General features: G+C 35.2%; 1 protein-coding gene across 1 annotated transcript; it reads left to right on the top strand.

The window, feature by feature from the left end:
* Positions 1-16,665: 16,665 nt before the first annotated feature.
* LOC127085649 (uncharacterized) lies at positions 16,666-24,776 on the top strand. Its single transcript, XM_051026141.1, has 21 exons — positions 16,666-17,038; positions 17,128-17,260; positions 17,462-17,598; positions 17,715-17,760; positions 18,957-19,169; positions 19,269-19,772; positions 19,880-20,014; positions 20,125-20,340; positions 20,427-20,516; positions 20,685-20,929; positions 21,032-21,120; positions 21,534-21,574; positions 22,181-22,211; positions 22,310-22,432; positions 22,506-22,723; positions 22,801-22,896; positions 22,996-23,108; positions 23,279-23,414; positions 23,565-23,669; positions 23,779-24,113; positions 24,516-24,776. Exons 1-20 carry the CDS (start codon positions 16,764-16,766, stop codon positions 23,977-23,979), a joined length of 3,147 nt encoding a protein of 1,048 aa, XP_050882098.1. The 5' UTR covers positions 16,666-16,763; the 3' UTR covers positions 23,980-24,113; positions 24,516-24,776.
* The last annotated feature ends 255 nt before the right edge of the window (positions 24,777-25,031 follow it).

Here is a 25,031-nt window from a genome sequence, read left to right as displayed (position 1 = left end):
GAGGTCCTCAGGATTATCTTCTGTTCATGTGTCACCTTATACTTTGGCTGAGGCCAATGGAGGTCGTTATGGGTGTCTTCTAAGGAAGAGATGCACATGTTACCTTCCTTTTGTGAAGGTGTACCCTCTGATATGTCGCCATCAGAGTGGTGTTTGGTGTTATTTCCGACATTGCCAGCGGAATTATCACAAGAAATTGGAGAACGGGGTTCAAATGGAGAAAGGAAAATGTTGAGGCATTTTCTGGAGAGCGGGGTTCAAATGGAGAAAGGGAAATATTGAGGCATTTTCTGGAGAACGGGGTTCACAATGGCGATCACAAGTTATCGTCAGGCGACTGGGGTTCAAATGGAGAATGGGGTTCATTATTTTGGCAAACAAGATGTCGGGGTTCAAATGCAGTGATCCGGGATCATTTGCGCGAAGGAAAATTTCGGGGTTCAAGAAAACGAGAAAACAAAAAAGAGAAAATTTCGGGGTTCAAGAAAAGCAATAAAAAGAGATAATAATCCCCAACGGATGTGGTGTTTAGGCCATGGTTATCCCTGCGTTACCATTTATTTTGGTATCCAGGTCGACGTTCTTGTTTCGGGGTTCAGGCCGACTTTCTCCGTACCAGACGGATTCTTTTGAGATTGCTTCTTTGCCGATTCTGACGGGCATAGTTAATTATTTCCCATCGGAGTGCAAATTGTTCGTCTGTTCTTGGTATTCAATCACTCTTCATCCTGATCATCTGAAAGCCGAGGCTATTCATATCGACAGGTTCACAGTGGATTGAATAGGGGCAACTGTAACACCTCAAAATTTGCCCTCCTCTCTTGGGACTAGCTTAACATATTACATATCATTTTGTAGGACATTAGTCATTGCATCTTGGCATATCATGTGGCTACATTGAGCAAGTCATCCTCCTAAGTCTTGGTCAGAAGATAAAGAGGTTGTGATGCAAGCTAGGGTTTCATTGGATTGATCACTAATCATCTGAGGATTGGTGCTTCAAATTAGGGTTTTTTATTCTCAAGGAGATTGAGCTTCATTTTGGTTGAAATGATACATCATCATCATCATGGTTTTGAAATGATGCGAAAACCACTTATAAAACTCCTACAAACTTAGACTGTTGATTATCCTCAAGCAACAAAGCTTGCATTTACAAGTTTTTGGATCAAGTGGTTAACATCATGAAAAAGCTTATGAAAACGGGGCCAATGGTACTCATGCGTGTGTCTTTGTTTTGATCGACCAAACCTATCTCTCTTGGTAATCATTTGACAGCAAAGGTATTCGCAAGAACATTAACCGTGGTAAAGCCACATACTCAAGTCTCTCTTTCAGACACCTCTCTAACAATGTTTGGGCTTGAGCCTTTTTTTTTTAAATTTCCTCCCCTTTCATTTGAACAATTAGATTAAGGCATTTGGAATTATTGATGTTGACACATGTACAAGATCGATCAAGAATTTTTGTTTAGGCACCTTTTCTTTTCCCTGATGAATTTACACACTTTTGTATATTTATTGGTCCACTTTAGGATGACATTTGAGGTTCAAGCTCTGTTAGACTAAATAATCGGGTGAGGGTTACCCAATTTAGAAGGTGCAGTTGCCTTTTATTGTATTTTAATCATTTTGGTCCCCCAATTATTTGTTTCCCAACCAATCATACATGCATGTAAGTCTAAATTACGTCAAACTGTGATTATAAACAAACCGGGGAATACTTCTCAGAAGCCGATTACTATGGCACAAATTTACACGTTGGATTCGTGTCCTACTCCATGGTGTAACACCTCAAAATTTGCCCTCCTCTCTTGGGACTAGCTTAACATATTACATATCATTTTGTAGGACATTAGTCATTGCATCTTGGCATATCATGTGGCTACATTGAGCAAGTCATCCTCCTAAGTCTTGGTCAGAAGATAAAGAGGTTGTGATGCAAGCTAGGGTTTCATTGGATTGATCACTAATCATCTGAGGATTGATGCTTCAAATTAGGGTTTTTTATTCTCAAGGAGATTGAGCTTCATTTTGGTTGAAATGATACATCATCATCATCATGGTTTTGTCTTCACCAAGGGATTCACTATGCTTGATCAGATGCCTTAAGATTAGGGCTTTGACCACTGGTCAACCCTAATCATCTGCATTGGGCCAATTAGGGCTTGGCAAGGAGATGAGGTTTTCATGGATATGGGGATCATCATATGATTATTTTGAGCTTATGAAAGCTAGGGTTTCATCATTGAGCCATTTCATCAGGAGTTTGAGGTTCAAGTGGATCAATGCCCAGCCAATTCATCTATCAGTCAGAAAAAGTCAACTATGGTCAACTGTGCCTGAATTGATGGACTTGGAGGTGGGAGAGAGTTAGAGACACTTCATTCATGTCTAAACAAGTTTCATTTGACATTTCAAACATCAAGAATGAAGAAAATAAAGTCAGATGGAAACTTTCCAAAAATAGAAAGTGACCTGTAATTGAAAATTGCCAAAAATGGAAAGTTTTTCTCCTCAAAATTACATGTCCAAAAATGCTTCAAATGAAATTTTGTTCAACATGAAAGTTGTAGATCTCGCTCTCACCTTTCCAAAAAGTCCAAGAACATGAATTTCTCATTTGTGGTTGGCAAGTTATGGATTGATCATTGTCCAAAAAAGTTGAATTTCAAGGTGGCATAACTTTTGATTCATAAGGCCAAATTGAGTGAGGTTTCTTTGAGCAAACTCCATTTGACATGTACTATCATGATCCATCATCACATTTCATGAAAACTCATCACATAAAAAGTCCATTTTTCAAGTGAACCAATTTTAAAAAAGTGGAGGGAAAATGTGTTTTTGAGAAATATTCATTATTTTCACTCCATTCCACTTGCACTAGCTCACCAATACCATTTGTAACTTGCTGCAACAAAGAAATTCTACTGTTACATTGGTTTGGCATAAGTGAGGGTGGATTGGCTAATTACCATTTAGCATAAAAATGCATTTTCACTAATCCATTTCATTAGCACTAATTAGGATTAGAATCATGATTAACATCACATATAAAAGGATAATTGTAACTGTTTTCATCATAATCATAACAGAATTTCAGATCTAGATCCAAAATTGCACAATCCTCTCAACTTTTCATCTTCACTTTCTTGCATTTTTCTTCAAAAACCTTGCTTAGATCTTCATTGATTCATCATCTACATGTATTTTGGAAGCTAATTGGATCGAGATTTCATCATTTCCAAGCCAATTCGTGGACTGTTGCATCAAGCTTCAACAATGGCAGATTGAATTTCTGAGCAAATCAAGCACTATTGAGCCAAGGCCTTGCATTCATTCATCTTCTACATCATCATAGAGATTCTGTTTTGCACCTACAAGGCCTGAAACGCGCGAATTCATCATTGTGCTCCAAAGAAGGTCAAATTTCGACCTTAATAATTCTTGCAATTGATTGATGATTTGGATAGATCTTTCTTAGTAGATTATTCTGCAATTTGTTTCACTAAATTTGGTTGAGAAATGAGAGAGATATATGGATTTGAAGTTTCATACATGATTATGTTTGCATTCGATTCTCTTTAATTAGCAAGAATTAAGACGAAATAATTATGGATTCATGATGTACGTTGTGAGACCTTTCCATTGATATAAAGTTTGTCCAATTTGGTGGAGATTTGTTCATGCTGGAAATTTGATGATGAACACATGAAGAACATTCAAAAATTTCCAGAAAAGTGGTTTCGATCCATAGCCGCGAGTACTGTTCATGAACTTGTTGTTTGCGCGCGCTCAGCTTTTGAACTTGGACCACCATTCGATTCCGTGCTTCAGCATTTTCTCTTTTGGCTATTGCAATTTAGTTCCACATGCTTACATGATTCACATGCCTCCGTTTCACATTTTTTTATTTTTTCTCAACATTAGAAAATCTATATCCCATTCAATTTTTGTCCAAATAATGTGAGATTTTTTGTGGAATGATCCTTGTGATCTCTACTATTTTTTGATGATTTGTTTGGAAATTGTGCACGTGTAATTTTTGGAATGGCCTAGGGTTTGTATGAACATGTGTTTTCTTGCACATTGCTTGGTGTTTTGCTCATGAAATGATGGTACCTAATTATAAATTCTTGAAATTTTACATGTGTGTTCTAGACTCATTCCTGGTCATTTTGGTATATGATTTGTGATTTTTGAGTTCCTAGATTGTGAGATATGTTATGATCTTTAGAGGTGTGACAATTTGTGTCACACCATTTCTTATGCAACTTCATGATTTTTGTTGCCATGCCATATGAACTTGAAATGAGCTGAAATTTTGCATGTTGTATCTTCTGGATGTTAGGTTCACATGTGAATTTTTGTGGATTTTTTGGATGCATTTCCTATTTGATTGAGAATCTCCTTTCTGTTTGACCAAATGTGGACCTTTTGTGAGTCATGATTTTAATTGAGTTGTGAAATTCTGGATATGTATTGGATGGACCTGAAATTTTGTGGAGTGATTATAGACACATTGAAGGTTGTCATGGTTTTGGTTTGGTGCATTTATCATGTTCCTACACTGTTTTATGCTTTCTTGAAGTTGATACATGAAATTATGCTTTGTTTGGACTTGTATGAGCATGACTTGACTTGATGAATTTAATTGACTTGCTTCCCATTATCCAATTGACCTGAAAGTTGGTATGATGGATATGTTATGGATGCTGTTTGGCCATGAATATTTTGGAGATTTATTGAATTGTTTTGGATTGAGTTTGGATTGATGCATTCTGTTTGGTCCAATGAGCTTCTAGATTGCATGTTTCGCACTATTTGCTTCATGAAATAATCTTGGTTGATGATATGAACATGGGACCAATTGGATTTGTTTCTAAATTGATTGAACTTGATTTTTGATAATTTTCATGTTCTGTTTTGAAATATTGATCCTCCTTTGACCCTAGGCTTTGTCCTAGGGTTTTGCTTCTCATGTTTGGATTGTGTTTCAGGACAAAAGGCAAATGGAATGGAGGAATTAATGCACTTGGTTTAAGTTGCTCATTTGAATGATGTTGATTAACATTAATTTTGTTTTGTAGGTGGTGTCTAATTCATTTGTGTTGAGCATTGGCTTATGCTTTGCTTGATGCATTGCTTGTGTACAGTTAACTTTTAACTTGTCTGTTTAACTGTTTGAGTGGTGTATTGACTGAATTAGATTGATTTCAGGTACCTTAGTTGCTCTAGTTCATCTGTGAACTTGCTTTTTGCTGTTGCTTGGTTGTTTGAACCAATTGAGGTAGAATTTCTTTACTCCATGTAGTCTGGAAGACCTGGCCTGTTACTTGGCTAGGCACCTGTCTGAAGTCCTCCTTAAGAGGCAATGCCTGTGCTTGTTTATTTTTGTCCCCAAGCAGGAAAAGACCTTTGTTAACGCAATTGGCAGACACAAGAGGTGTGCAGTCCACCTCCTGCTAATCTGTTGAGTCGTCCCTTGGCTCACATCACATGTTGATGCCTTGTGGATCCTAACCCAAGATCCATGTACAGTTGTACAGTTGAGTCAGTGTCATAAGTGTAGAAGGGTTCCCACTTTCTGGACCCACACTTCCTTTGTCTGAAGCTCTCCCTGGCCAGGGATAAGAGCTGTGAGGCACACCCCTCACTCACCTTTCATCAGCTTCACCTTAACTCTCAATGTCAGGGTTAAGAGCTAACATCACCCTGATACAGTTGACTTGCTTTGGCAGTCTAACCCTTGTTTGAGCCACCTCTGTTTGGATATAGTGTGTGATATTTGTGATTGTTTGCTTTGATTGTTTTGCCTGTTTAGGATTAGCTTGCTGCCTGTGCAAGTTAGGATAGAAACCATAACATAGGGCAATGATGCATGATAACATCTAGGCTCGAGTCCAGCTCCCTAGTAGTGTGTCTCCCTTTGTATCTGGTTAGAATTTCTTTCCCGTTCAGGGGAACTACGTCGCCCTGATCCTCATACCAGATGAGGTACGTAGGCAGGAGACCGTGCGAGGTCTCTCCGGGCACTCTTTTTTCTTTTTTGTGTGTGTTTGCTTGACAGTTACTAGGCTCGAGTGCCTGACTCCTTAGTAACTTGTTGTTTGTTTGTTAACCCTTTTGTGTGTCAGGATATGGATGTAAGACCAGCGATTGGCTGTTCGTATACTGAGTGTGTTTGTTTGGTTCGGAAGCCGATGTAAGTCCAGCGATTGGCGTTCGGGTTCCAGGTTTGCCTGTGTTTGTGTGTGTCTTGTTTGGCGTGCGTGAGCCGAACTACGGCAGCTCTGATCCTCGTTCCAGACGAGATACGTAGGCATAGGATGCGATATCCTAGTGAGCCCTCTCCCCTCTTTCTCCACCTGTGTTGTTTGTGTGTGTGATGTTTGTTTTAGCAACCTTTTCTTTCTTTTAGAGCGTGGATCCCGTCGAGTACGACGGATGCGTAGGGGTGCTAATACCTTCCCTTCGCATAACCGACTCCCGATCCCATTCTCTTTGGTCGCGAGACCATGCTTTTCCCAGGTTTACTTCTAGCGTTTCCTTTCCCTCTTTTGGGATAAATAACGCACGGTGGCGGCTCTGTGTTGTTTTTGTTTCAGCCCGCCGGTTGTTTTTCGCGGATGCGACACATGGGACCTAATGTGTTCGGGTAATACCTAAATTTTCAAGTTTTCCCAATGTCCATACTATTAGCCTTTCCTCCCTTAAACTCTATAAACTTTCATGTTTTCCTGATAACTGAAGTTTATCATGAAAAAAATTGTACAGACTTAGTTTGGGAAAAACTACGTAAAATGGTATTGTTGAAACAAATAAATTGGAAATAGTTAAAATCAATAAAGAAACATGAAAATAAAAAATGCAAGGAAATAAAAGTGCAAGAAAAATAAGGAAGTACCCCCCCCCCCCCCCCCCACACACACAAACTTAAACCAAACACCGTCATCGATGTTTTTGCACAAGCAAGAGGGAACAGACTCACAACACTACTACAAATAACATATTTAACATCGACTGTGAACTACATTTAACCTCGACTACACAGACAAGGGAACAAAGGGCGACATGAAAAGAAATCACTTGTCACCTCAGTGATTCTGAAATCGAGGTTAAAAATTAAAATGTCATGGGTTCGACCCCCAACGTCAGCATTTTTATTATTTTCAAATTTGGATGGTGCGCCCAATGTTATTACCTCGATTTTATGTAAACACCAAGGTAATTTCTCAATGTTATTACCTCGGTTTTATGTAAACATCGAGGGGTAAAGTTTATTTTTTTGTACTGTCATTTGCACCTGTATTACAGAACCATTTACATAACCATATTTCTGAATATATAACCGTATTTTTAGAACCAAATACAGGAATATATAACCATATTTTTTGGAACATGTAGTCGAGGAATATATAACCTCGACTACACAGACAAAGTAACAAAGGGCGGCATGAAAAGAAATCACTTGTCACCTAAGTGATTCTAAAATCGAGGTTAAAAATTAAAATGTCATGGGTTCGACCCCAACGTCAGCATTTTTATTATTTTCAAATTTGGATGATGCGTCCAATGTTATTACCTCAGTTTTATGTAAACACCAAGGTAATTTCTCAATGTTATTACCTTGGTTTTATGTAAACGTCGAGGGGTAAAGTTTTTTTTTGTACTGTTGTTTCACCTGTATTACAGAACCATTTACATAACCATATTTCTGAATATATAACCATAGTTTTAGAACCAAATACAGGAATATATAACCATATTTTTTGGAACTTGTATTACAGAACGAATTACAGAATCATTTTCAAAATTAAAATAAAAGATTATGAAACAAAAGCAATAACCAAAATGGAAAATTTTGTAGGATGTCTAATAGGATTTGTCACCGGTCCTTAAGAACCTATAGTTTGAACAACATTTAAAATTAATTAGGTCAATCAACAAAAAATTTAAATATATAGTACAATGATTAAAAAAGACTAAAATGATTAGTTATTAATTTCAAAGGGATATAAAACATTTACTTACTAATTCTCTCATATCCCCTCTTTATGATCATGACGAATAACATGCACATCATCTGAATCATTTTCTTCAGATGCTCGACGTACACGTGTTGTTAAACAAGGCGTCTCATAGTTAAATTCTTGATTTTCGTCAGTCATATCGGGAAGATGTTTACCTTGAAGAACAATTGACCATCTAGTGTTATAAGGATTGGTGACATAAAAAACTTGTTTTACTTAGGTTGCCATGGTAAAAGGTTTGTTCTTATAAGTTGTCTTACAAACATCAACCAATGTGAATCCCAATTCATCGGTTTCTACACCAGTGTTATTGTCAATCCATTTGCACTTAAATAAAGGCGCTTTAAAAGAAACATAGTCAATCTCCAAAATCTCCTCGATGATCCCAAAATACGCCATAGATGCTAGTACAATATTGTTTTCTTTGGAATTAGAAAAGTACACAGATTCAGCCTGAACCATAACCCTATTATTTTGCATGGTGCTAAGATCATCCTTTGATTTTGTATATAATGAATATTTAAAAATATCGTATGCACTCCAAGTAACTACATTAAACTTAAGCATATGTAACAACCATTTACGAAGATCTGATGCACTACTCTCTTTAGAAATACTTTCATTAAACAAATTTATGAAAATTTTGTTATGCTCTGTCAACAACCATTTTTCATTCATCCTGGGGATTTTTCCTTTAAAAGACATTTGTGAGCGGTCATGTAAGGTTGAACTTCACTAAGGTTATTCAATATATGAAAATATGATTGAATAACTACTTCTCGGGAAAAGTCTTAACATTTAAACCTTGAATATCTCTACCATCATAAAATCCATCAAGACGAGACTCGGGAATTCCTATAAAGGAAGCTTCTGACAAATAGTTTATACAAAATTCAATAGCTTCTTTTGTGATGTACCTTTCTACGATCGAAGCTTCCGGATGATGATGATTCTTTATATACCTTTTACAAATATTCATGTAACGCTCCATCGGATACATCCACCGTAAATAAACTAGACCACAAATTATAATCTCCCTTACTAAATGAACAATTAAGTGAACCGTACTGTTAAATAATGATAGAGGGAAACACATCTCTAATTGGCACAAGATAAATGCAACTTTGTGTTCCAAGTTATCTAAATTTCCATGATCAATAACTTAACTACATATAACATTGAAGAATAAGCATAATCTGGTTATAGTTACCCTTATATTTTTTGGTAATATGCCATGGATAGTCACCGGTAGAAGTTGTTGAGTCAAGACATGACAATCATAAGATTTCAAGCCAACTAAATTTCTATCGTTCTTTGACACAGGTTTCTTCACATTTGGTGAGTACCATTGGAGAACTTTGATACTCTACAAACAACCACAAAAACTTTTTTTTCTTTTTTATAAAGAATGTGACATGCTAGGGGGAAATAGATTATATTTCCTACTTCTTTTGGGACTAACTCTTGCTGTATATCCATCACAACCATATCTTCGTAAGATTTCTTAGTATTCATTGTCTTGCCTTTAATGTTAAGAAGTATTCCAATCAGACTATCACATACATTTTTCTCTACATGCATCACATTAAGACAATGTCTTATATTAATAATAGACTAGTATGGAAGATCAAAGAATACCAACCTCTTTTTCCAAATATTTGTCTCCATTGACTTTTTTTGTTTCTTTACAAAGACAACCTTAATATGTTGTTGTTTTCTATAAACTTCCTTCCCTGTTAAGGGATCTGGAACGATATCAAAGTCTTACTCTCCATTAAAAGCCTTTTGCAATCTATGATATGGATGATTAGGTCTTATAGATTTTCAATGTATAAGATAAACTGTCTTTTTTCCATTTTGTAATTGGTGGTGACATGTATCAACTTCACATATAGGACACACTTTTATGTCCCTTTACGTTGTATCCAGAAAAATTACCGTATGCAGGAAAGTCATTGATTGTGCAAAATAACATGGCACGCAACTAAAAATTATAACCTGTATACGCATCATCAACATCAACACCTTCCTACCACCAAAGTCTTAAATATTCAATAAATGGTGTTAAATAAATATCATTGTCGTTCCCTAGTTGTTTTGGATCCGAAATCATCATCAATAACATCATATACTTGCACTTCATGCACAACCATGAAGATAACCTGTAAAGTATGAGAAAATGGGTTATGATGTATGGTTAGTACTCAAATTACCAAAAGGGTTCATTTCATCGGTGGCAAGTCCAAACCTATGGTTCCTCGGTTAAAGGGCAAAATCTGGATACAAATAATCAATTATTTTTCATTGCAATGAATAAGCTACATTGTAAAATTTTCCATCACAGACTCTTTCATCTGCATGTCATCTAGTATTCTTTGCGTCACTAACATTAGCAAACAATCTCTTATACTTTGAAATTATCGGTAAGTACCACATCACCTTAGCAAGAACCATTGCTAGTTACACCATCATCATCATCAACATCATTGTCCTTCTTCTTGTAGTGTGACTCCCTGCATCTCAAGTATTCTTTCATGTTTCAAAATCTTCCTATATAATATGCAATAATTACAACATGCATGTATTTTGACATAGTCCAAACTAATCGGACACAATATCTTTTTGGCCTCATAAGTACGGTTCAACAACGTGTTACCTTCGGGGAGCATTTCGTTCAATAATTCAAGAAATTAAGTGAAACTTTTATCCGTCCACCCACCTATTTCCTTAAGATTAAATAATCTTAACACAACTGACAATTTTGTAAAAATTTTACATCTTGGATACAACAAATCTTCCATGTCTATTTGCAAAGTATCTACCACATTAGCATTCTTGAAAGCATAAACTCCAATATCACGAATGATATCTTATAGAGTATCATCCATAACTTCATCATCTTCAATTGTATGTGACATAAGTCTCTTTTTTGTCGCTTCACCATGCCATACCCATTTCGTGTAATTTTGGATAATTCCATCACAACCACAATGGTTGAATATAATATCCCTATGATGTTTTTTCATATTAAAATAGTTTTTAGAAGGACACAAAAAAATCTCATTATTGTTAGGAAGGTTTTTTTTAGCGAGATCAATAAATTGTTTCAATCCATTCTCACACTCTATACTTAATCTATTAGTTTTCATCCAACTACGATTCATAACCAAATGAAGCTTATAGAAAAAATAATAGTACACAACCAACATAAATAAAGCTTTTCAACAACAACAACAAGAACAACAATAATGGAGAATAACAAAAACAAGAACAACAATAATAACATAACGAAGAATAATGGTGAGAGAGTTTTTTTGTTCATTAGGACTCCTTGGAGAATAAGTGTTCTTTTGTTGGCTGGACAAGAAGTGTTCTTTTGCTAGGGCTCGAGAAGTGAATAAGGTAGACATTGAGGGAATAAAAAATATAAATAATATTTATCACGGTTATATTGAAAACTGAGGTAACATATCCGAAATAAAATCTTTAAAAAATAAAGGCGCCTTTTTGGTTCCAAAAAGAATAAAAAATTAGAGAGTATTTATCTCGGTTTTCATGAAAACTGATGTAACATATCCGACGTAAAATCTATAAAAATTAAATTCGCCTTTTTGGTTTAATATAAAACATAAAACTGCATGAGCTAGGAATCAAATCTCAAACCCAAAGCATATATTTATGTCGGATTTTCAAAAAACCGAGGTAACATATTGATTTTTTTAAAAAAAGAACAAGGCATCCCATTACATACACCCTCAGCTTTATATTGTTCATGGTGAAAGTTTCGTCATAAAAAACGATATTTGTTATAGTGCAAGAACCTCACTCAGGAAGTGGGAACCACAACATGAGTTATTGCATCATTGCTTGGACGTCATCCAAGACCAGTCATTGCCTAGTTTGTTCAAACTTCACCCCATGAATCTTCGATTGAACCCACCCCCAAATTTATTGGTTTATGTTCGAAGCGCCCACTTCGTATTAGGTGGAAAGTGGGGGTGGAGGAACAATGTCTTCATCCATTGCGATACTTGCAAGATGGTTAGAGTTCTAGAATAAAACCTGGATCCACAAACTCATAACAAGCTATGAGTGTTATAAAAAAAATATAAAGTGCATAAAATCCTTAGTTCAATGACTATTACATCAGATTTGCATAAAATCAAATATTGCCTAAGAGTCATAATAAAGGAGAATCAATCCAAATAAGGAAACAAAAGCAATCTTCCTCGCCCTTGTGTTACAACTTGTAGCAGCTGTTACAGGTGGTCATAGCAAACATTTGTCTTTTATATCGGGGAACAACCAAAGGGAAACCTTAATTGTCATTGTTGCTATGGTGCTATGGGTGGCAATAACATACATTTATCTTTTGTCTTGGGGAACAACCAAAGGGAAACCCGAATTGCCATTGCTGCTACGGGTTGCCGTAGCATCCCTCTGGTTTTACTATGGAGAAAATTGTTCTTTTGTCGTTTTGCCTTATTTTGGTTGTTTTTTATCCTTATTTGACTTGGGTGCTCATTAGGCCCTAAAAATAGTAAGAACACATAAACCAAAGCATAAAATATGGTAATTGGAAGTAAAGCGAACAAAATACGCTAAAATACCAAGAGAAAATGACTATAAATAACAATGCAAAAACCACTTATCTACAACTAGCTCAAATCCATAAAAGGGAAGCTAGAGTATTGTGCTTGTAAATGGGCACTCATATAATGAAATCATACAATCATGAAAAGACCACATATCCTCTTCTCCTTTGGAACCAGAAAACCAACCATTATGAAGGATCACTAACCATAATGTCAACATCATACATGACGACCTTAGTGCTCAAAGCTGAAGTGGTGATTGCCACTGTTGTATCTATCCAATCATACATCGGCGTGCCCGAACAAAGTCAAAAAGTCAAACACCCTAGCACCTTAGCGGTGCTAGGCTCACGACCTTCAGTACTAAGACGAACATGGGTGAAATCTTTGGCAAGTTCCTTCCTTTGAAAATTTGCATGTACCTCCTCTTCCGACAAGATTGAATGAGGCATATAGACCTCATCATTATTATACCTTTGTCTACGTTTATTATAAGGGCGTCCAACGACCAATAGGAAGAAGGTTCTTCCTCTAAGGAATCCCCAAACATCCATTCCGACCCAGAATCGTCAGATATAAATGTATCTTCTAGCCATACGCGATCTCTACTATGAGAAGGATGATGAGAATCATGGGATGACCCATAGGAAGTTTCCACTTCAGAGTTACTCACTAAATCAACAATGTTATTGCTCTTCCTAACTAAAAGTAAGAAATTCTAAAAATAAAACTAGAAGTAGAAGAATACATGGTTATAAGGAATGATGAAGTAGGAGGAATGAAAATATGTGAAAACTTTAAGCAAAATTCTGAATCACTTATAGTAGTGTTCTCAGTAAGAAGGAATGAAAGCCTTTATATGGAAAAGTGACTGAAAGTTTGAGAGCCAAAGGGTTGCAAAAACTTCAAAATATTCAATTCCTCTTATTTAAAAGCAATGACAATTGAAAGATCAATATCGACTATGAACATATACCACAAGATCAACGACTACAATTTTTCCACATAGAAAAACACGCCAAACTCAAGTGCACTGAAGCACTCTATGAACTGTATCACACCCTAGTTTGTCACATCATTGCACGTGTCAGGAATGTGAAACGAAGCATCTTAATGATAAAACTACATTAAATGCACTTGTTACCCCAATATTTATCAAAAAATTTATCCCAAGCAATTCAATTATACTTTACAGCGGACTACGATATAAAGGTCGATCAATGATGCTTAAGGCTTACCCCGACTCTTTTATGAGCATTTAACTTGACACCCCCAAATTAAATTTAGCACCCCCCATTTATAGCATTTTTACCATTATACCCCTTTGTAAAATTAAGTTTTTTTTTGAAATTTACCTTTTTTTACCGAAAATTTGCAATATGTACCGAAAACTTTCGATTTTTCCATTTTTTTAACCCAAAATTTCAAAATTTCCGAAAAAAAATACGAAAAAAACAGAATTTAAAAAAAAAATCCAAAATAATGTTTTTTTTACACTATCGAAAATTCGAAATTTCCGGTAGTGTTAATTTTTTTTAAATTTTAAAATTGAATATGAACTACCAGAAGTTTCATTCTAGTTGAAATTTACGATATACAATGGAATACTTAGAATTTTCGGTAATATTTTTAAGTTCACGTAAATTTTTAAAATTTCGGTATATCGAAAATTATAAATACACTACCAAAAATTCTGATATGCCTACCAGAAATTTCGTATGAAAATTTGTTTCAAATTTTTTCAAAGACAGTTTTGGAATTATGAAACTATGATGGAGAGGTGCCAGGTTTAATTGTGTGTGTGTGTGTGGGGGGGGGGGGGCAGAAAGAATTCTACTCCTTTAGTGCCCTACAAAATCTTGGGGGCAACTATTATGGACCGATCAAGAGTCCAATCGATCAAGACTCAATCCAACCAAGACCACTCTAATCGACTCGAATATAAAAATAATTCACATGTGTTGAGAAAGTACACAATCTTTGATATCCAATTTCACTTTAGTCATCTTAAATCTTGAACTGATTTGGACGTTAGTGTGTTAACCATGCATGTCTACCCCACGTCGATGTAAAGAAGATCAGAGTCACCGTTTAAATCAACACATGTTAACCTATCATAATTTCTAGTTCCTTCGTGAAACAGAAACATCTATTTCTGGTTCCTAAACGAACAAGAAGCAAAACTCAAAGTAAGATTGAGAATATAATAAACATCAGAAAGTGACATATTAGTTGTATAGACATAATCAATGTCTGCTAATGGTATATGTGTACCATTAGTAGTCATTACTAACATAAATGAAGAATGATTTAAAGACATACATGATTTATCATCATATGACATATGTCGTGATGCTCAAGAATTAAATATCCATGTGGAGGAAAACATACCTAATAGACTAGAAGAATTCAAACCTTTAATAGAGGAGGCAAATATGACATGTGGTAACTGGCAAGAATCTTTTGAATTCGCTCTACAATATCAAATATTTGAGAAGTGATCTCAAATGGATATACATAAATAGAACTAAAATCAATGGTAGTATGAGCAACAACTGTAACATTTGATGATGGACTTTTAAGATTCTTCTTATTTGCTTTCAATAATTTAGGACACTGAGATTTCCAATGCCATTTCTCCTTGCAAAAAGCACATTCATCATTACCAAGTTCAATTCTACCTTGATATTTTATTTTGTGAATAGGAGCAGCAAAAACAGATGCATGATTGTAAAGAATTTTTTTATTTCAATAACTCATTAACAATCAAATCAACACTGGAAAGAGGATTACAATGTAGAATACTTCCTAGAAGACTCTCAAAATTATCATGAAGGGTCACAAAAAATTGAACGAGGCATTATTTTTTTCTTTACTCGATGTATGCTTTGATAATTTTTAATTTCACTGATTATGTAAGAGTCAATTGATCTCGTGAATCAGTCATGGTCGAATATAATTCTTGAATGATCATATTGTTGTGTGTAAGAGCCATAATGTCACTCAACAACTGATACCATTTTATAAAATTAGAGTGATTACACAAATGCTTCAAATGATCCCAAACCTCCTTAGCAATATCATATTTTGATAGTTGTACATCTATTAAATGAGAAAGATAGTTTTTAATCAAATTAAGAATCTTCAAATTACTAACATCCCATGTTTCCAATATTTTTCACATATATTGCATCATCTTTTCTATCCATGAATTAAATAGAAGTTTCATAAACATAACTTGACATCCTTTTTCCTTTCAAATTTTTTTCATTACATAACTCTAATAATCATAATTTTGTCAAATGAATTGAATACTAACCGATCAAAGAGAATCATCATTTTCACTAACCATTACTACTTTTCTAAAAATTTAAAGCTCAAACAAATTCAAATATAAACCACAAAAGAAATTCAACCAATTACTTTTATGAAGAAAAATCATAGACATGAAATTGACGAGACTAATCAATTGAATGAGTAAGAAAATACTTACAGTAACGACAAAGTCAAATGAAATTTTTTATTATTGCAAATATCTTATTGAGACAATCAAACTCTTTGATACCATATTAACAAAAGAGAACATATTTTAAATTTTGTATTAAAATGATGTAGAGCCAGAATTACAACCGAGTATAAAAATATTAGACAATAAAAAAAAATATAAACTATCCTTATTATTAATATAATAAATCTATAATAATGTAAATAATATTATTTAGCATAAAGACGATAGATATTGTAACAAAATAATGTGAAATCGTTGAAATTAATTTATAGAGAACTAAAATTCATTAAAAAATATTGACTTCCCTAACCATTATATTTTTCTAGACAAAATAATTAAAAGAGTTGAATATGCAAGATTTGTGCCATCTGTGTGCCACATTATATTGATTTTCTACTACTTTAGTAGTGTACCCTTTGCAAACTCACTCACCCACACCACACCAACGGCACGAGCGAGAGTGAATAATCTAATAATAACAGTAGATTACTATGACAGTAATACAAATTTTACCAAAACCAAAACCCAAACCCTGTTTTGCGGCAGCAATATAAAACCTTACTCTACCAAACTTCTCTTTGTGTGTATTCAAAGCAAAACCCTCACACACAGAGAGCCATAGTTACCGATGGCGCAGTCTCTGGAGCTTTTGCTGATTCAATTTCTCATGCCAGACAACGACGCTCGCCGTCAAGCCGAAGACCAAATCAAACGCCTCGCTAAAGATCCTCAAGTCGTTCCTGCTTTGATTCTTCACTTACGCACCGCCAAAACCCCTAACGTCCGTCAACTCGCCGCCGTTCTCCTCCGTAAGAAAATCACCGGTCATTGGTCCAAACTCTCTCCTCAAGATAAACAGCTCGTCAAAGATTCCCTCATCCAAAGTATCACCCTAGAACACAGGTTCATTCTTCAACTACAACAATCACTTAATCAATCAATTAATCACTTAATTAATTAATTAATTAATTGATTAATCTTGTTAATTGCAGTCCTCCTGTTCGGAAAGCGAGTGCGAATGTTGTTAGCATTGTTGCCAAGTACGCCGTTCCCTCCGGTGAGTGGCCGGAGTTATTTCCGTTTCTCTTTCATAGTAGTCAGAGTCCTCAAGAGGATCAACGTGAAGTAAGTTGCTACAATCTTCTAATTCACTTCGATTCTACTTCTAGTGTGCATGTAGATGTATTGTAGTTAGATTATAGTAACTGTGTAGCTTTGATTTTACTTGGATATTTCATTATTTGATGTTGCTATGTGAAATCTGTAATATAATTTCAGAAGGAGACTATGTCTGACCTAGTTTTGTTGATTTTGGAATGTTATTAGGTGGCATTGATTCTATTTAGCTCTTTAACTGAAACAATTGGGAATGCTTTTCGGCCGCATTTCGCAGATCTGCAAGCTCTTTTACTTAAGTGTTTGCAGGATGAGACTAGCAACCGGGTTCGAGTTGCTGCTCTCAAGTAAGTTACAATCTTTTTTTATTGGTTCAGTTGTGTGTTCACGTACAAACTCGAAAGAAATGATTTATTACAGTACTCTGTTTTTGCTTATGAAAAACTGTGCTAAATTTTTCCAGGGCGGTGGGATCTTTTATGGAATTCACTCATGATGGGGATGAAGTGGTACGTATGTCAGTGTATTCATGTGATTGAAATATTTATTGCTTTTGTTAAATTTTTTGTATTTTTTTCTTGTTAGTAAGCGATGTGCATTTCATTGCCAGCCGGTATTTAGTGAAGGATTTTCATTTTAGCTATCTTAAGTTCGCAATTCAGAAATTTCAATATGCTACTGTTGGGAAATCAAAGAAAAAAGAGATGGAAAACGATAGGAGGAACCAAAATGTTAGAGTTGTGTTATTGAAATCTCAATAAAAAGTGCAAATGAATGTCCAGCAAGGGTTTTACTTCACAAAGGATCTCTTCTTTCACTTTAAAGTTGTCGAATGTACTGAAAGAGTCTCTCTTATCCGATTTCCCCTTTTTTTATATCTAACCAACCACCTCTAATTGATCTACTAATGGGGAAGCTGACAGAAAGAACAATTGTCCTTGTTTTATCCGAATCTATCATAAAGATACATCTTTAAAGTGACACATTAGTAGAATTGAATTAATTATTAATTTATTGCAATCAACTTGCTTTGTAGAACTGTTAGAATATAATACCATATCTGTATACTCTAACAAGTAACGAGAACCATTAGAAAAAAGGTAAAAGGGAGGAGAATAAGAAGAACGAGCAATGCTTAACAATTTCAACTCTTCCTGGTAAATTTGCATTAAATTTGAAGTATCAAATGCTCTTTGATTTTTCATAGGCCTTATAAAAGTCTTCTTTTTGTTGAACTTATGCTAGTCAAGGAATTGTTATAGGACCCCAAGAAGTATGTTGACACAGGAAGTATATTAGGAGTTTTCTTTATTATGAATGGCTTCTTAGACAATCAGCATTTTTAGGAATTTAACTTAACTTACAAGGTCTCAGTGACAAAATGTTGTGCTCACTGTTCAATTTTTTGCACCAGCATCAGCTGTAGTAATTTTTAAAATAAAACACAACATGTGTTATCTGAAATAACTTCTCACCCAGCAATAATTTTTTTTTTCATGATGTTAGACATCATAGGCGATATTAGTAACTCAATAGTGATGCTTTATTGTCCATTGCATTCATGTAAAGCTACAATGAAATCAGTTAGAGGCCTGTAATAAACTTTTCAGTTCAGTGTATTGCTTCTTATATTAAGTACACTTTTCAGCTACTTGTTGTCTTTAATTCAAGTTTTCCTAACTTACATTTTATCATAAATATACAGATTAAGTTTCGTGAGTTTATTCCAAGCATCTTACATGTATCAAGACAGTGCCTTGCCTCTGGAGAAGAAGATGTTGCCATAATTGCTTTTGAAATTTTCGATGAGTTGATTGAATCTCCTGCACCTCTTCTTGGAGATTCAGTAAAATCCATAGTACAGTTCTCGCTTGAGGTTTGCTCAACTCAAAGTTTGGAACCTAACACACGGCATCAGGTTGGTTTGGACCATAAAGTATATCGCTATGACTTTTTATACTCTTGCTTTCATAATTGTTTTGCTCACTAGCTTGATGTTGCTGACTTTATCTAACAGGCAATCCAGATTATTTCTTGGTTGGCCAAGTACAAGTCCAACATTTTGAAAAAGCATAAGCTGATCCTCCCTATCTTACATGTTTTATGCCCTCTGCTTGCTGAATCAACCAATGAAGACGAAGATGATGATCTTGCACCTGATCGAGCTGCTGCAGAAGTTATTGATACAATGGCTTTGAACATCCCAAAGCATGTTTTTCCACCTGTTCTTGAATTTGCTTCTGTAAGCTATCAAAATGCAAACCCAAAGTTTCGAGAAGCAGCTGTTACTGCATTAGGTGTCATTTCTGAAGGTTGTTTGGAACTCATGAAAAAAAATCTGGAGCCTGTTCTCCATATTGTCCTGGCAGCTCTCAGGGATCCCGAACAAATGGTCAGAGGAGCAGCTTCCTTTGCTTTGGGCCAATTTGCTGAGTACTTACAGCCTGAAATCGTGTCCCATTATGAGAGTGTCCTTCCCTGCATTTTAAATGCTCTGGAGGACGTATCTGATGAAGTGAAGGTATACATTGGAGATGGGAATGGTTTATCAATATAATAGAATAATAGATTATCTGCTACTACCTAAAAAATGTTTGCACTTAAGAGCATTGCATTTAATTTGTGCAGGAAAAGTCATACTACGCTTTGGCTGCTTTTTGTGAGAACATGGGTGGTGAAATCCTTCCTTTTCTAGATCCGTTAATGGGAAGACTGTTAGCATCTCTCCAAAACAGTTCTCGCATTTTAAAAGAAACATGCATGGTATGGGGAGGTTCTGTTTGCTGTAAAGATTGCTATAATTACGATGAAACATCTTTTGAGTACTTATTTTGATATTTAAATCTATACTTTCCTCCTGGACACCCTTGCAGTCTGCTATTGGTTCTATTGCTTCTGCTGCAGAGCAAGCTTTCTTTCCTTATGCTGAAAGGGTTTTAGAGTTGATGAAAAACTTCATGGTGCTAACTAATGATGAGGATCTCCGTTCACGTGCAAGAGCAACGGAACTAGTTGGAATGGTTGCAATGTCGGTAGGGAAAACGAGAATGGAACCAATATTACCTCCTTATATAGAAGCTGCAATTGCTGTAATCACCTTTACACTTAACACTGTTGCTGATTTTGCATTTGACCTTCTTACTGGAATAATTTGATTTTCTTCTGTTATTTTTAGGGGTTTGGTTTGGAGTATAGTGAGCTTCGGGAGTACACACATGGTTTCTTCAGCAATATTGCTGAGATTTTGGGTGACAGTTTCGCCCAGGTCTGTTTATATTGACTTAATGTAATTCCTATATCATGCTTACTCTTACTAGTGTAATTTTGTATTGGTAAACAGGATCTTCCTCATGTTGTGCCTCTTGCATTTATATTGACTTAATGTAATTACTATATCATGCTTACTCTTGTGAAACTTTGTATTGGTAAACAGTATCTTCCTCATGTTGTGCCTCTTGCATTTTCTTCCTGCAATCTTGATGATGGCTCTGCAATTGACATTGATGATGGTGATGATGAAATTGCCAATGGATTTGAAGGAGTTTCATCTGACGATGAAGCCCATGACGAGCCAAGGGTTCGTAATATAAGTATTAGAACTGGAGTGTTGGATGAAAAGGCAGCTGCAACCCAGGCCCTTGGTTTATTTGCACAGCATACAGCCGTCTCTTATGCTCCGTATCCTTTGGCTGGTTTACTTTTTGCTTCCTTTTCTAGTTGTTCCTCTATGACAGATAATCAACACTTAAAAGCATATTTGATTTCTTAAATCATGATAAGCTATTTGGAGGAGACGCTAAGAATCTTGGTTAAACACTCTAGTTATTTTCACGAAGATGTTAGACTTCAGGCAATCACTGCTTTAAAACGTAGGTGGAAATTACTTTCCGTTTTTTTTAATTGTGTTTATTTGTTTTAACTAGTCTTATTTTCTGTAGTTTGTTTCATGCTGTTAATGCATGGCGGGAATCTTGTATTTTTCTTAAGTAATTGTTTCTGCCTCTCTGGTTGTTTCAGCATAAAAGTGTGTTATGTTTAAAATTGTTCTTAAAACGCAGACCCAAGAATCCCATGCCGATGCATTAAACCTTGCACTCAAACATTGTCATATCATGTATCCATAGTAAACATGCCATTATTCATGATATTTTACCTTTTTTACCAGCGAGGATTCATATATGCACACATGTCTATGTTATATGTGCTCTCAAATATCTCAGTTTTATTTTTTGACAATTATTATAATCATTGAATGCTGACGTGTGTTTGATTTTAACTGCAGATACTTTAACTGCAGCCCATGCAATATTCCAAAGCCAAAATGTAAATCAATGCTTCCTTCCTTCTTTTTATCATTTCAACATTTCTTTTTTCAAAATTCAACTTTTGTTTAATTACCATTCTGTTTCATGGTCCTATTTTTTATTTTTTATTTTTTATTTTTTTTATATATTTTTTTAATTTTTTTTTTATGTTTACCACACTTAAGTATAGGGTTTTAACTTTCAACGTTATATTACAAATACAGTGAGAAAAATTTAGACAGAATCTAAGAGTTGCTTCATGTAAACTTGATCTAAAATTGTCGATTCTAGTAGATAAATGCAAATAATTAACTAATGCTAGCTAACTAGGAAGTGTAGAAGCTTCTTGAAGCATCTAGACTACTGTACCAGTTGAATTCTCTACTAGAAGTCTAGAACAAAAGTGTGACATGTTTCTAGTAAACACACCTCTTTCTAACACTATCAGTGAGAATTGCCATTTTGGTTAGTCGAACATTGTTTTGCTTTTCATGATTAGTATGTGGAGAGGGATACTGCATAATAATATGTGACAAAATGTGTTTTCTTTGAATTCAAATGTCCGCTCTTTGGTTTTAAGCATTTTTCTTACTCATGTCAAAATGACACCACCCTTACTTTTCAGGAAGGGGCTGCCAAAGCAAAAGAAATTCTTGGTGAGATCATTAATTGGAGTCTGGAAAAGCAATTTTTTAAATTGGTATTGTCATCATGAGCTGTTAATTTTATCTATTGTGTCTGACTGATCCTACAGATACTGTGATGGATGTTTTCGTCAAGACTATGGTTGAAGATGATGACAAGGAAGTGGCTGCTCAAGCTTGCACTAACGTGGCTGACATCATTAGAGATTACGGTTATGCAACTCTTGAGCCATGTAAGCATCGAGTTACCTATCGCGTAATGTTATTTTGCTGAGCTAATGCTAATGTGAGATTTTCTGATACCAGACTTGCCCAAGCTTGTACATGCAACTTCATTGTTGCTCCAGGAGCAATCTGCCTGTCAGCAGATAGAGTCTGACAGTGAAATTGACGACGATGATAGTTCACATGATGAAGTTCTTATGGATGAAGTTACTGATATACTTCCTGCAATTGCAAAGGCTATGGGTGCTCAATTTGCTCCCATTTTTGTAAATCTATTTGATCATTTGATGAAATTTGCAGTGAGTTTGCAACCAAAAAACTTTACAGTTAGAATGTAGATTTAAATCATAACTAATGTTCTCACTTTGAAATGCAGAAAGCTTTTCGCCCCCCTCAAGATAGGACCATGGTTGTTGCGTGCATTGCTGAAGTTGCTCAGAACATGGGTTTTCCTATTGCTGACTATGTGGATGTAATTATGTTGCCTTTTTTGGATTTATAATTTTATTTTCTAAGTCTTAGCATTATGAGAATTGTTTTTGTTTTGTAAAATGTGATATTATTTTCTCAGCGGGTGATGCCTATGGTACTTAAAGAATTATCGTCATCTGATGCAACAAATAGAAGGAATGCTGCATTTTGTGTTGGGGAGTTGTGCAAAAATGGTGGCGTTTCAACTTTGAAGTATCCTGTTCATGCTACCGTTTTGATTGATTATACTAATCTTTCTATTATTTTAGGTTAGCTTATGGGGGTAGGCTTATATGATTATTTATGTCAATCAATATTAGTGATGTATTCAGTTCTTACGGTTGAATCCTGTATACCTTGCATTTTCTTCAATCCAATACTAGATACTTTGACGATATATTACGCGGGCTTCACCCCCTGTTTAGTGAGTCTGAGCCTGATCATGCAGTGAGGGATAATGCAGCTGGTGCTGTGGCAAAGATGATTATTGTGCACCCTGAGTCTATTCCTTTAAATCAGGTGGTTTCCTGCTTAATTTGTATCATTCTCGCTCAATTAAATATGAATTTATGAACTTATAGCATGTTGCACCTCTAATTTTGTTGTTTGTACTTGATAAATGTTTTCTTATTGGATGTTGTCTATGTATGTCTCGGTTCCATTTTACAGGTTCTTCCTGTTTTCATGAGAGTTCTTCCATTAAAAGAAGACCACGAGGAGTCCATGGCTGTCTTTAGTTGTGTCTCCGCCCTTGTATTCTCATCCAATCCACCGGTAATTGTTTCCTGTTAGAAATTTTGAGATTCCTTCTTTGTTTTGTTGTTCCTTAAGCAGTAATATTGTCCTACCTAACTATGCTTGTCCATTTTTAAATGCAATGCAGATCCTTTCCCTTATCCCTGAACTAGTTAATATTTTTGCTCAAGTGGTGACATCACCTATTGAAACACCTGAAGTCAAAGCTCTTGTAGGCAGAACTTTTTGTCATCTAATTTCATTATATGGGCAACAAATGCAACCACTTCTAAGAACTCTCTCTCCAGATCATGCAAATGCGCTGTCAACATTTTCCACAATGGGTTGACAGTACGAACAATGAGCAAATTGAAAATTTTACCCAATTCTTTGTTTCACCTATAAAGTATTTTTTGAACAAATGTCTTGTTTTATAGTTAAGTGGAGCTGTTTGGCATGGCTGATTATCACCGTCTTTATCAGGTATGCTTCTTTTGAGAAATATTAAAACTTGTTTGACAACAAATGGTACAAGTTTTCTACTGAACACCATAAACATATCTCTGTCCCTATAACCCTGAATGTTGTAATGTAGCAATTTCCAAACCCTCCCCTTTAAGAAGATTAATGCATATAATGGTTGTTGCAAATTTGTAGTGTACCACTATAAAACCAACCAATGTTAATAGCAACAGATTTATTGGGGAGAGTTTTCCATAGAAGACAAATTTTCTTGTAGTTTGGTAGGACAATGCCCAATTACAGTCTAAATTGTAGCTTGCCCAATTACAGTCTAAATTGTAGCTTGCCCAATTACAGTCTAAATTGTAGCTTGTGTTCAATCAAACAACTTATATATAATGTCTACTACTTTTATTCTTGCAGGTTGCTGCTGTTCCTTACCGTGTCTACTCAGTTTTTATTTTTGGAGATGCAATTTTTCTTCTTTTTTATTTTATTTATTTCATGTGTTATTATTATTTTGTTTTATATTCATTTTCTTTTCCTCCGTATTATGAAATTTTGATGTTGTCTTTGCTTTCACCAGTTTTGAGGGGTGAAAGTTGTGTCCTTGAGGTTTTTATGTCTCTGAGAATATGCAAGTTTTAACAAAGTTATAAGTTATATATTCTCAGGTTTTGTGCATGCCATTGTCTTGTTTAGAAACTTGATTCACCATAATTAACTGCAAAGTAGATGTCTGAAACATTTTCTTGTGCCGCAACTTGCATGTTACTTTCTGAGAGAGGAAGGCGGAAAAATTGAAACAATGATATTTGTACGCCCTATATTTAAAAACAATTAAATCAACTATTCAGAAGACAGAAATGACTGAAGACCTTTTTGCTTTCTGGCAGTACATTTATGCCAATTTTATAGGATCCTATTTATTAAAGAAAT

Source organism: Lathyrus oleraceus, chromosome 1 (assembly GCF_024323335.1).
Source record: "Lathyrus oleraceus cultivar Zhongwan6 chromosome 1, CAAS_Psat_ZW6_1.0, whole genome shotgun sequence".
Taxonomy (NCBI): domain Eukaryota; kingdom Viridiplantae; phylum Streptophyta; class Magnoliopsida; order Fabales; family Fabaceae; genus Lathyrus; species Lathyrus oleraceus.
Note: the sequence above shows the minus strand (reverse complement) of the source record. Positions and strands in the feature narration are given on the sequence as shown.

Excerpts from the sequence above, each read along its gene's own strand:
- LOC127085649 (XM_051026141.1), top strand. The coding sequence starts at position 16,764 with ATGGCGCAGTCTCTGGAGCTTTTGCTGATTCAATTTCTCATGCCAGAC. Across the intron at positions 20,930-21,031 it reads ACAGCCGTCTCTTATGCTCC|CTATTTGGAGGAGACGCTAA; the intron begins GTATCCTTTGGC and ends AATCATGATAAG. Across the intron at positions 23,109-23,278 it reads GGTGGCGTTTCAACTTTGAA|ATACTTTGACGATATATTAC; the intron begins GTATCCTGTTCA and ends ATCCAATACTAG.